Source organism: Echinops telfairi, unplaced genomic scaffold (assembly GCF_000313985.2).
Source record: "Echinops telfairi isolate 266 unplaced genomic scaffold, ASM31398v2 ScPeMD7_2573;HRSCAF=3158, whole genome shotgun sequence".
Lineage (NCBI taxonomy): Eukaryota > Metazoa > Chordata > Mammalia > Afrosoricida > Tenrecidae > Echinops > Echinops telfairi.
The window spans coordinates 8,274,917-8,288,981 of record NW_022106471.1 but is presented as its reverse complement, the minus strand read 5'-3'; the positions used below and the strand labels follow the sequence as shown (position 1 = coordinate 8,288,981).

Here is a 14,065-nt window from a genome sequence, read left to right as displayed (position 1 = left end):
TGCAGACAGAAGCGTGTACAGTATGAGCCAATCAGTGGCAGTAATGACAGAGCATGCGCTGTTACGCAAAAACCGCGATAGAGTGAAGCGCGAAGTGTCGAGGGTTCACTGTATTCTACTCTGTAAAGGTACAGCTTCGCTTTCTTCACACTTGGCTTCAGGCCTCATAACTTCCAGTCCCAGCATGTTGGTTTGGAGGGTGGTACCTGGAGGTGCCCTTGCTCTGCAAATCAACCAGAAACCAAGCTCACTGCCATTGAGTCCTTTCTGACTCACAGGGACCCCCTAGGACAGGGTAGAGCTGCCCCTGTGGGACTCTGAGACTGTAACCCCTCACTGGAGAAAAAACTCCGCCTTACTCTGGAGGAGTAGCTGGTGGTTCCACACTGGCTAGCAGCCTAACTCATAACCACTATGGCACCAGGGCTAGGTACTATTATAACCCCATTTTATAAACCCAGAAGCTGTGGCCTAGAGATAAAAGCTAGAAGTTGAGGCAAGGATGGCCGCTAGTTTGGGGTCTGGTGTGGATGGTGGGTGCGTGCGAGCAAGGCCTTCATTCCCCGCAGTCTGCAACTCCTACACCTTCAGCTAAAGGCTTGTGCAACTGAGCCAGAGAAGGGCAGGGTGCCAGGTTTTGCCCAATCTTTACCAAATACCACAATGAGCAAAGTATCTTAGTACCTCCCACGAGGCAGGTGTGAGTGATTAAACATTTAACATTTCTATAAGAGTAATAGCTCTTCCCCACTTTCAGTTTAGTATTACCAATGGATTACCTGGCATCTTAATCTTTAGAACATTCCTGTGAGTGTCTTTTTCAGGTATCTGATCTAAACTTTGTGTATTCTATGATAAATGCCGAGGCTCTATGTATTAAAAAAAACAAAGGGGTGTGTGTGTTTGATTAGGTATCTACTGTATTTTGAAAAGATGTGAACCATAAATACAAAATCTTGATTTACAGGTTTGTAAGAGAAGGAAACCCTGCTTGCTTTCAACACTGTAATTAATAAGTCACGTCTGGATGGCTGACACCAAGGGGGCAAAGGTGCTTCATATTTGCACTGCAGTCTAATTTATAAATAACCCTTGGACTTAAGTACTTAGCATCTAAGCCATTATCATCTGGCAGAATTAAGAACCATATTTTTCCCTTGAAACTTACCTAATTGAAAAATCCATAAAAATATTCTAAATGCTTTAATAAGTGGTCAATAAGTATATCGGTTAAAACTGACAGAAATAGGTCAGTAAAGAACAAAATCATTCTAGGCAAGGTCCCCTGGTAAAATTAGACACCAGGTTAGCATAAATCTCTTTTTATATTATTAGTAACTGAGTTTAATGAAAACAATTATTCACAGTCTACACAGAAAAGTATATAGAAAACATGGTTCCCACCAATGCTGCAAATTTCTGATGAAAACAGAGAAAATATTTGTAACATATAACCAACCAAGAATTAGTATGAGAGTATATGTATAAAAAAATCAAAATTGCTTTTTTCCTTTTAGGGGCCATCACTGGAGGAGCAGTGGCCCAAATGAAATTCAGTCCCTTTGTGACTTTGGACGGGAGCAAAACCCAGAAAAGGCATTTTAATGCGCCTCCCAACATTCGCAGGAAGATTATGTCTTCCTCTCTTTCCAAGGAACTAAGACACAAATATAATATTCTTCGGTCCTTGCCCATCTGCAAGATTGATGAAGTTCAGGTTGTGGGAGGACACTACAAAGGTCAGCAGATTGGCAAAGGGTCCAGGTTTATAGGAAGCAATAGGTCATCAACATCAACGAGATCAATGGCACCCTGTCCATGTGGACATTCACCCCAGCAAGGTGGTTATCACGAGGCTCCCTCCTACTGGACAAAGACCGAACAGATCCTGGAACAGAAAGCCAAAGCTCTCCACAGAGGAAAGGGAAAAGGCAGAGACAAGGAAGAATCACTTGAGAAGACACAAGAGTAAAATATCTTGTACACAACTTCCATTAACACCGGCATCTTTGGGGAGGGGGAGTGAATCAAAATCAACAAAAGGCTGAAATAGCCAAGAGAAAAATGAGCAAAGAATACGAACTGGCAAAATCTGAGATTAGGGTACCTGAGTTACCAATAAACATAGTCATAGACGAAGCTAAAACATCGAACATCAGGAAAAGAGGGATCAAACCAAGATAGCATCCATTGTTCCCCATCAGTCTGGCAATAGGAAATCTAACACGAGCGAATTTGGCAAGTTGTTGAGGGAACAACCTCTCACAAACTACTGGTTCAAGTGAAAACTGGTTACAGCCACTTTGGAGAACAGTCTGGGGATCCTTAGTTAAGTAAAACTGGGCGTGTTCACTTCTGAGCCACGGGTAGCTGTTCTACGCATAAGGATCTTTACTGTGGCATAGCTGTAATGGGAAAAACAACTAGGGGAAATGGATAATTTAAATGTGATGATTTATGACCTGGACATTATATGGCAGCCAGATGCTGAGTTACTTTTTATCAGAGATAAAAACAGATAAACCCATAACAATGGATTGAGAGGAAAAGAGCAAGCAACATAACCCATGTAAATTAAACTTAGACCCTGTAAAACAAGTTATGAACAAAGGACTCTGGGAGAACGGGCTTGGCAAACACTTTAATCTTGAAGCCAGGCCCTAGTGAAAATCCTGACACAGGACTGCACTGGAAAATAATCCTGGACATGCTGGCCCCAGAGCTGCAACCCAGATAAATTTGAAAGGAATGATGCATGCGACCCAAGAAGAAACGGAACAACTGATTACAAAGTTGCTTGACCATCTGCAGAGTGGCAACTCTCCCTCCCATTTGAATGTTGCACTTAAACACTGCAAGGGTTCCCTCTTAGACAAACTAAACTCGAGAGGGGGTACCCATTTCACTCCTGGAGCAAAGTGTATCTTATCTATGGTTAAGGTGTCCCTTCTCAATTCTTGAGGGGGCACCCGCTTCATTTCTTTTAAAGTGACTCTATGCTTTAATAAAACTGTGGTTTACCTCTTAAATAAATAAAACTTAGAAAGTAGCGTTACTTAATTTTCATAGAGATGATGATAGGACAGAAAGGAGACAGACCAAATTCTCTAAAAAGACTATCTGATGGTGGAAGTACTTCAGTCCATCTAGAATTCTTTATATTTACGGTATATTCCCCACGAGATAGTGACAACTACTGTTAATGATCAATTCTGGGTATGCAGGAGTACAAATACTTTATTATTCTCGGTATATCTTTGCATTAAAAAGCTTTTTGATTAATAAAAACAGAAACGTTAGAAAGATAAAGTATATTTTTAGAGCCACTTCAGGAACAAAAATTTCTTTAAGCAAGCATTTCATTATGTTCCTGGCTAGATTCAGAGGTTAAGATTTCAGGGAAACACATCTTTTAAGAAATTAAGAGAGATAAAATGGCTTACACAAAATTAGCTTCTATAAATAAGTGACAAAGAATCCTTAAGTTCAGCCTGGCTCAGATAGTGATATTAACAATGGAAATCACTGGTTGCTTGAGAACAATTGGTCCGAGAAACGAAAACTACCCCACCCTGATTCAGTTAGGGGGTAAAAGTCAAAGGATATGAATAAGTGGGGTCAGAAAAGAATTTTTTTGCCTCTTTAGGGTCAAAAGAGGTTTTATCAACTTGTATCAAGAGGTTCCAAGTTTAGAAGCAGGTACCAATTGTATGGTACATTTCAATCACTTGATAGAGATTTATAGAACACCCAAATGGTACTGTTGGAAATATCTGATTTTGTGGTCTGAAGCTAATAAATGAATGTTGGTTTTTCTCAGGCGTGATTATGCTGCTGTGGTTGTATGGGAGAAGGGCCTTGTTTCTAGAGATGTATGCTCAAGTCTTTAGGAACTAAATTCATGACTTCCCCTACTGGGTATGGGTGTGGGGGGAACATGGGTGTATCTAGATGAGGGGTATCCAGTGTTCATTGTATTGTTCTTTGAGCCAGCTTCCTTATGACTCTGAATGTTTTGGAAATAACAAAGAATCCTTATAAGAAAAGTAATCAGGTAAAAGTCAAGGAAGAGAAAAATCAAATTTTTGCATAAAACACCAAAATCTTGCCTGGCCACAGATACAGCAGTTTGACATTTACAAACACCCTTTTGCAAATTCAATTCAACATACTTCCTTTCCAGTGGCAGAGTTAGTTACTGCTTCCAAACTACTTTTTTCATTTATTCCTGTTAAGTTTGAAATTTAAGCCTAAAACTCCTTTTTGCTGTTGTCAGGTGGCACTGAATTGGTTCCGACTCACAGCAATCCCACATACAACCGAAGGAGACACTGCCTGCTCCTGCACCATTCTCAGAATTGTTGCAGCTGTTGTGTCAGTTGATCAAGAAGAGAGTCTTCCTCATTTTCACTGCTCCTCTACTTTCCCACGCTTGATGTCCTTTTCCAGGGACTGGTCTCTACTGATAACGTGCCCAAAGTCTGTGCGATGAAGTCTCATCATCCTTGCCTCTGACGAGTATTCTGGCTGTACTTCTTCCAACATAGATTTATTTGTTCCTTTGACAGTCTGCGGTACCTTCAATATTCTTCTCCAGGATCACAATTCAAATGCATTAATTTTTCTTCGGTCTTCCTAATTCAGTGTCCAACTTACACAAGAATATGAGACAACTGTAATGACCATGGCTTGGGTCAGGCACACCTTAGTTCTCAATGTAGCATCCTTGCTTTTAAAGAGGTTTTGTGCAGCAGATTGACCCAATGCAATGTCTCATTTACTCTCTTGCCTGCTGCTTCCCTGGGCACTGATCGTGGATCCAAGCAAGGTGAAATCCTGGATAACGTCCATCTTTTCTCCGTTTATCTCGATGTTTCCTGTTGGTCTAGTTGTGAGGACTTTGTTGTTTGTTACCTTGAGCTGTACTTCATACTGAAGACTGCCATCCCTGGTCTTCATCAGCAAGTACTTCCAACCATCCTCACTTCCAGCAAGAAAGGTTATGTCATCTGCATAGCACAGATTGTTAATCAGCCTTCCTCCAATCCGGATACCACACACTTCTTCAGATAACCCAGTTGTTCTGATGATATGCTCAGCATACAGAGTAAGGACGGTGAGAGCATACAACCCCAGTGCACACCTTTCCTGATCTGAAACCTTGCAGTATTCCTGTTTAAGTTTCCACAACTGCCTCTTGATCCACATATAAGTTCCATGTGAGGATAATAAAGTGTTCTGAAATCCCATTCTCCTCAAGGTTATCCATAGTTTGTTATGATCCACATAGTCGCACACTCTGCATAGTCAATAAAACACAAGCATTTTTCTGGTATTCCCTGCTTTGAGGCAAGGTCCATATATATATATATCCCTTGTTCCACGTCCTCCTTCTAGCAACTCCCTGTCAATGAGCTGCTGCGTCTGCTGTTAGAGGATCTTCAGCAAGATTTAACTTGCATGTGATATCAATGACATTGTCCCCCTCCTTAGCAGGGGGAAAAAAGCTTTTTATTTTTTAAAATCCACGGGAGATAACACATTAAGAAATGACTTTTAAGGTATAGCTAAATGCTCAGTGTGGTGTTACATTTTGTTAATTCTGTGTTGATCTTCACAAAAATCCTGTGAAGAAACTTAAATTGTCCTCTACTTAACAGCAAAATTAAAGCTCAGAGATGGTAAATGATTTGCCCAAAATCAGACAACTAGGTAAATGCCAAAATATGGAGTTAACCAAGATTTCTCACCCAAAATCCTACATATTTATGCTCTTTTCTTTTACATATTACACTAATTCAACAAACTACTCAGTATGATGAACACATAGAAGCACACACGCGAGGAGGCCCTGCTGGCAGAGCGGTGACACATTAGACTGCTAACCCAAACATCAGCAATGCAAACCCGCCAGCCACGAAGCCTTCTGCTCCCGTACAGATTTACAGACTTGGAAACCCAGAGGCAGTTCCCTTCCAGGATGAACTTGATGGCAGTGAGTATACACACATGGTTATATATTACTTTGCATAACCCAGTGAAGGGCGTAAGATTGATTTCCCTTTATATTATTAATGAGGCATAGAGGTTGGGTCATTTCCACATGGTCACACAGCTACTAAATGAGGTTTAAGGTCCTGTTTAGGGAAAGGAAGACTACTGGGCACCTAAGGAGGCACAACTAAAACCAGGTAGCCTCAAAACAGACAAAGCAGGTCAGGGAAGTTCATGATCTTTTTACATAGCACTTTATCTCGTCTCCACTGGGGGGTGGGGAGTGGAGGGAGACCGCAAAGGAAAGCACAGAGCAGCTAGTTTCACAGTTTGGGGCGCATGCATGATTACAGAAGAGAGCAGCGCTAATAAAAACCAATCATCAAAACAATTTGATATGGGAGTAACAGAAAACCACATGAAAAACGTACCCATTTTGAGGTCCTCCGTCATTTATCACATTTAAGTGAGCTAACTGTTTTTTCAAGTGTAGTTTGTAACTTGCATTAATTCTTAAAAACAACATCTGGGAAAGAAAAAAACTGAAGTTACTAAAAGTTACATTGAAGTAGAAGATATAAGTATTTGACAGTTGTTGATCTTAGCGAAAATAACTTTTGAAATCTTAATTTTGGCATATTGTTTTAAAATATTCCTCTCAAATTCCTATATTACTGTGTCTTGCCTCCTTGATTGGGTAAAATCTCTTTTTCCTCATGGTGGTATATATTTTTTATACATTTGTACATCTGTACAACAGAATAAAACATTAACACTTATTGTTGTCTTTTTATACTCTGGAAGAACTTTGCTAGGATATGCAAGTGGGATCAATGATCAAAGGTAAGTAAATAAATAAAAAGCAGTAGCAATTTCAGCAATATATTAAGTAAGAACATTATAGAGGGAAATAAGTCACAATGGTAGAAGCAAAGATATCTTCATCCTTCTAAACAACTAAAATCAGAATTTAAATAGTAAAATGTACTAGTAAAATCAGAATGTAAATGATCCAACTTCTATTGAAAGAATACATGAGCTAAAATTAGACATAAATTATAAATATACTACTTTGTGAAATAACATATTCATATTTTCTACATTTATAATGTTATTGTTGTCAAGATTGGTCTGACTCAGAGTGACCCGATGTACAACAGGACAGAACATGCACAATCATGCGTCCTCCTCCAAACTGTTATGTCTGAGCCCGCTGTTGCAGCCACTGAGTCAATCCATCTCTTTCAAAGTCTTTTGCTTTGCTGACTCTACACTTTTCCAAGCAGAATGTCCTTTTCTAGGGACTAGTCTCTCCTGATAGCATGTCCACAGGACATGAGATTAAGTCTTAGCATCCTGGCTTCTCGGGGCCTTCTGGTCGTATTTCCTTCAGGACTCATCTGTCCATTCTTCTGACAGTGCATGATATATTCGATGTTCTTCAACCACATCATAATTCAAATACACCAATTGTCCTGCAGTCTTATTTGCTGTCCAACTTTCACATGCATATGAGGCGACTGAAAGAGTCTGGCTTAGGTCAGTCAGGTGCACCCTTAGTCCTCGAGGGGACCTCTTTGATCTTTCATGCTCTAAAGAAGTCAGTGCAGTGTGTCATCTGATTTAGGACCACGACTTCATGAAATCCTTGACACCTTCAAATCTTTTTTCCATTTATCATAATGTTGCTTATTAGTCTAGTTGTAAGGATTTTTGTTTTCTTTATGTTGAGGTATAATCCATGATAAAGGATTTTTTTGGTCATTTTTCAGCAAGCAAGATCGTGTCATTTGTAAACCACAAGTTGCCCATCATTCTTCCTCCAATCCATGTTCTTTAATTATTTGTTCACCAAAAAAAAAAAAATTTATTTGTTCAGCATATGGATGGAATACGTACGGTGATAGAATACAACCCTGATACACTTCTTTCCTGATTTTAAAACCATAGAGCATACCCTTGTTCAGTTTGAACAACTGCCTCTTGGTCTATGAATAGCTTCTGCATGAGAACAATGAAGTGCTCTGGGATTCCCAATCGTCACAATGTTATCCATATTCTGTTATGATTCACACAGTCAAATGGCTTTACATAGTCAATAAAACACAAGTAAATATATTTCTCGTGTTCTTTGTTCTCAGAATCAGCTTAAATCAGCAATGATATATCTCTTGTTTCATGTCCTCTTCTGAATCCAGCTTGAGTTTCTGGCAGCTTCCTGTTGATGTACTGCTGCAAATGTTTTCAAATTATCTTCAGCAAAAGTTTACTTACATGGGATATTAATTACCATATTGTTTTGTGTGGACATCTTTGGAATTGACAAAAATATGGATCTCGTCCAGTCAGTTGGCTAGGTAGCTGTCTTCCAAATTTCATAGCATAAACCTGCATCGTCTCCAATGTTGAAATATCTGGACTGGTATTCCAGCAAATTCTGGAGGTTCGTTCTTCACCAATGCCTTCAGTGTCTGTTGAACTTCATCCTTCAATACTATTGGTTTTTGATCTATGCTATCTCTCAAAATGGTTGCTGACCAGTTTTTTTGTTTTGTTTTGTTTTATTGGCACAAAATCCACATAGCATATAATTCAATAGTTCAAGCATATCAAGAAGAATTATACAATCATTACCCCAATCAATTCTAGAAAATTTTCTGTTTTTTCATGGCTAAATTCCTTTTAATACTGACCATTTCTTTCTGGGACAGTGACTCAGTGTATTCCTTCCATCTTCTTTTGAGGCTTCCTGCATCATTCAGTATTTTGCTCATATACTCCCTCAATACTGGACACTTGAATTTTTTCTTCAGCTCTTTCAGCTTGAGAAATGCCGACTGTGTTGCTTTAGGTTGTCTAACGCTAAGTTTTTGCACATTTCATTGTAATATTTTACTTTGTCTTTTCAAGCCATGCTTGAAATCTTCTGTTCAGCTGCGTATACATTGTCATTTCTTCTATTTGCGGTAGGAAATTCCAGTCACCTGACATCCATTGGGTCTGTGCATTCCTTCCTCTTTATGCCCATTTGGTTTCATGTATGACTTATTTGATGTCATTTCAACACTCACCCAGTCTTTTGTCATTAGTGTTCAATGAGTCAAATCTGTTCTTGGGAAAGTCTCCAATTTCAGGTAGAATGTACTCAAGATCACTTACTTGACTTTCATGGTCTTGTTTTAATTATCTTCAGCTTCAACTTGAACTTTCATTGGAGGAACTGTTAGTCTGTTCCACAGTTGGCCCCTTGTCTTGCTGTAACTGATGATATTGAATTTCTCCATTATCTTTTAGTTTCTATGTTCATATTCAATCCATTTAGGTTCATGTTTCTAGTTGCTGTTTATGTTGTTGAGAAAAGGTATTTGAAATAAATTAAGTCAGTGGCCTTACAAAATGTGATTTCTTGCTTTGGTTCCATTGAAAAGGCCTTACTTTTACTACGTATCATTTTTCTTTATTTCCAACGTACACATTCCATTTCAGTGACTACCATTTGATTGCATGTTTGATCAATTTCAGATTTCAGAAATTGGTAGAATCAATCCTTCATCAATTTGTCATTGGTGGCTACTGTGTAAATTGAATTATATTCATACTAATTGGTATTCTTTGAAGGTGTGTGGATATTATCCCATCACTTACAGTACTGAACTTCAGGACAGAATGTGAAATGTTCTTTTTGATGATGAATATAATGTCATTGCTCTTGAATCTGTCATTCATGGCACAGTAAATCACGATTGTCCAATTCAAATCTGCCAATACTTTCACCTGTTTAATCTCGCGAATGCCTAGTATATTGATCTTTACGTGTTCCATTTCATTTTTTACATTTCAAATTTTCCTAGATTGGAGCTTCGTACAATCAACATTCTATTAGTGGGTGTTTCCAGCTGTTTCTTCTCATTTTGAGTTGTGCTCTATCAGCAAAGACCCTGAGTGCTTTGCTCACCTACAACATGAAGGTTGAGTCTACTTTGAGGAGCCAGTTCTCCCGGGTTATATTGTGAGCGCTTTCCAGCCTAAGGTGCTCATCTTCTGACACAGTGTCAGACAACACTCCACTGATCAGTTTCTCACACACTGTATTAACAGGTTCTCCTCCTCCTCGCTCTGTCTTCATCTGGAAGCTCTGCTGACACACATTCATCATGGAGGACCCTGCTGGTACTTCAAATATCAGTGCATGGCTTCCAGCATCACAACAAACTGATAGATGAGTAATGGTAATACCAAATATTTATATTCATTATATTTATATATACAGGTATCCCTGCTTTTACAAAGTTCACTTTACGCCACTATTCCTTTTATGAATGAGTTACATCAGTACCTGTCTTCACTCACTAAGAAATCTAAAGAGGATGGCCAAACCAGAATGGTCTGAATGTCGGAGGCGGTAGAGCTTACATGTGGAATGAAAGAGCAGGAAGAAATGAGAAGGAATCAAGAGACAACGTAGGCTTCCATACCATATGGCTGGCCCTCAGTCATCAGTAAGCCCCAGAGGAGTTAGGTAGTATTTAATCATGAGGGCAAAATAATTAATAAGCCCTCAAGGAAGCACAAACAAAAATGGTGGCCACTAGTGGAGGATGGAAGTCTGGGAAAGGAAACCAGCAGGAACAAGAGCAGGCAAGACTCACGAAAGCAGATACTCTGCTCTGAAATACCATTTCTTGCATTCTTTGAATTAGAAACAAGTCTAAAAAACAAACTTGCCTGAACAGCAAATACTCTACTGGACATCAAGTTATTTTATCATATAATAAATAGGCTCCTATTATAACAGTGTATTTTTGTAGAATTAAGCTTAAGTGTGACTGCCTGGGACTGAAAATTGAGAAGGACAGAATACTACAACTTTCGAAAAGGTAGAAAAGGGAAAAAAGGAAGGAAGGTAGGACTAAAGAGGGTGTATCTGAAGAGTTAAGTGAACTTTGTGCTCATTTTTACATGGGGGAGCCAAAGTAAGAATGAAGAGTAGATAAAGTGGGTTTTTCCTACTATAGATCACGGTACATTTGGTAAAGAAGAGGTCCCATGAAGACAAGGAAATCCTCCATGAAATGAACTGACAAATGGAGCTCAAATAAACAATAAAACAATGGCCTCAAACATACCAATGAGTAATTTTGTGAATGGCGCAGGACTGGTCAATGTTTCATTCTGTTATACATAAGGTTGCCATGAACTTGCAACTAACAGTAATAATAGATCACTGGGGCATACTGACTGAGTTAGTTTACATGTCAATGTCATTAAGAACTCCATCACCACTTCCTCTCTTGTCTGATTTGGACTACACTCACAGTGAGCAACATATTTTACTACTCAATGATAAATACCAACACTGATTTTTAAACATAATGTAAAATGTGAATGGAATCTAGGACCTATAACACTCAATGAGCAAATTGAAAATCTTATTGTCATCATTGCTGACTATATATATCTGGCTTATTGGATCAAAGAAAATTTATTTTGAAATTAAAATTTTTTACCTATGCTTCAGTTGTCAATATAGCAATTAACTAATAATCATACTGAAACATTAATTAAGCATAATTGTGCCAAGAACATTTAAGACTGTTCCATTTTATGCTATATGTAAAATATAAAAAAGTAGTTTTAAGGATTACTACTCACCTGAGTTTGTTCTTCTGGAAGGAGATCAAATATAGCTTCATGCATTTTTGCCATTTGCTTACAAATATTCCTGAAGCAAGCAGAGGGAACAGGAGCTTTCACCTCATACTGTCAGGCAGGGAAAAAGAGTGAGATTTGCATTCATGTCCTCTGGATGGCATATTGTCTCCCATTGTTCCCTGAGACAGAATGCCTTCTACCTGTACATGTACAACTCTGGCACAGCACTTGTTATGTGTTAATTTTTGTCTTCTAAAAATATATATTTATGCACCAAATACCTGTGAATGTGATTGTAATTGGAAACACAGTCTTTGCATGAGGCCGCACATGGAGAAGGGAGGACCCTAATTCAGTAGGACTGATAGTCTTATAAAAAAAGAGGGGAAAGTAGAAAAGTATCAAGATTATAGTTTAAAATCTAACCATATGAAATTATTCTAAATCTAAATATGAAAGGCAGCAATTTTCAATCTAGATTTTGAAAAAACCGTAAAACCAGACTCCATTTTATTCTATATATGACAAACTCATTTTACGTAGTAGGACAGAATTTTTGTTTTCCCTATAAAAAGGATAATCAAAGTTAACACTCTTCCAAAGACCATTAGTATCGGCTCTATTTATACTGATTGACGTGATGGTGATTGATAGCTGCTATCAGGCTGGTTCCATCTGTGGCAACCCATGTGCAACAGACACACACACTTCAAGATAATAAATATTCTAAGATAACGAATGACATCATGCAAAAATAAAGATTAAGATGACATAACAATACCAAATATGTCGTTGGAGACTTCAGCACTGGTCCCTCAATAACTGACAGACTAAGTAGAAAGTAATCAGTAGGGATAGAGAAGACATAAACAATGCTACTGAGCCACATCCTCTACTTGGCATACACAGGATACCCCCCCACCAACAGCAGAATGCGTGCTTCTATGCATGTGCACAGAGAACATTAACCAAAACCTTATTTTACCATATTCTAGCCATAAAAAATGTAAACAAATCTAAAAGAACTGAAGTTAAATAAAGCATGTTCTCTGACTAGAAGTGAAATAAACCAGAGTTTGGAAATAGGAAAAGCTCTGGAAAACCCTTGAATATTTGTGGTTTTAGAAATTAAGCATTAAGTTTCTAAATAGCCCGTAGGTCAAAGAAGAAATCACAAGGGAAAGTATTTTGAATGAAATAAAAGCACAAAATATCAAAATGTGTGGGCATAGCTAAAGCTGTGAACAAAAGAATAAAATTCTTATATTAAAAAACAAGAAGAGTCTCAAATTAATCATCTAAGCTTTCACTTACCTTAAAGGAACAGGGTAGAAATGAGCACTTTACATCCAAAGTACGTTAAAGAGGGGAGAAAAAGACAGAGAGAAAGAACAGAAAACAAAGAAATAGTCACAGAAAAAAGAAAAATATAGCAATCAATGAAACCAAAAGTTGGGTTGTAGAAAGATCAAAGTAAGTGGAAAACACATTGATCCAAGGAAAGAGAAAAAGAATATGGAGTGAGAGCCTGAGTGAGGGAGTGAATGAGAGAAAGACAGACAGACAGAGAAAGAGGGGAAAGACACCAATGGTATTATCACCAATACCAAGAATGAAGTAGCATCGAACACTATCAATGCAGTGAATTGCATGATATAGCTCCTCTAACTATAATCTTTGTATCTCCCACCAAATGACTGAATGGAACAAGGCAAATGTGAGGTGCCTGTGGCCCACCAGGAGGATTGGCTTGCTAATAATGTGACTAAGGAGCATGGCGCGGTTGGAGTGGAATAATACAAATAGGGTGTGTGGAAACCCAATGAGGAAATTGGTCAGTTTTGCCATCCTGCTAAGCTTTGAATTAGTCATCTCAGGCACAAAAAGGGAATCACAGGGCCACACAGAAAGAAGGAAGAGACAGGAGAAAAGAATCCCAGCACTGAGTTTCCTTGATCCTGGAAACAGCTGCAACCCTGCAGATGGTGAGAGTTGGTGAGAAGAGGCAGAGAATGACAGAAACGTGCTGGCAGAACCAGGAGACTGGCAGGAGGGAGAACAGGGGCTTTCCCAGCCTGTGGAGTGAGAGGGTCAAGTGCTTTAAGACGGAGACTTGTTGATGGAGAGGAGTGGCTCCTGGGCATTTATTTGTCTGGGGAGTGATGTTTACTGGCCCAGGGAACCTGTGAGTACAGCTGAGAGGAGGCTGACCTGAATGAAAAACTGTATCCTAAAAGTTCCTGAACCTAAATATAACCTGTTACTTCTCTATATATAACTGTGAATATGGTCTGTGTACTCTACATGGCCACTACAACAAATTGTCAAACCCAGTACAGAAGCAGAGTGTCATGGGAGGGGCATTTGGTAAAGGACTTGGTGAAAAGGTTGGAGGATAGAGGAATATCTAACCTCTCCT

The 14,065-nt window shown here is 38.8% G+C and overlaps 1 protein-coding gene across 1 annotated transcript in view; it reads right to left on the bottom strand.

Moving 5' to 3' along the window:
• The window catches only part of VPS54 (VPS54 subunit of GARP complex), a 74,831-nt gene that overhangs the window by 4,590 nt on the left and 56,176 nt on the right, over window positions 1-14,065 (bottom strand). Inside the window, exons 20-21 of the mRNA XM_004710185.3 lie at window positions 11,647-11,754; window positions 6,426-6,520 (exon numbers count right to left, since the gene is read on the bottom strand). Coding sequence (XP_004710242.1) covers window positions 6,426-6,520; window positions 11,647-11,754 — 203 coding nt within the window. The remainder of the gene's footprint in view (window positions 1-6,425; window positions 6,521-11,646; window positions 11,755-14,065) is intronic.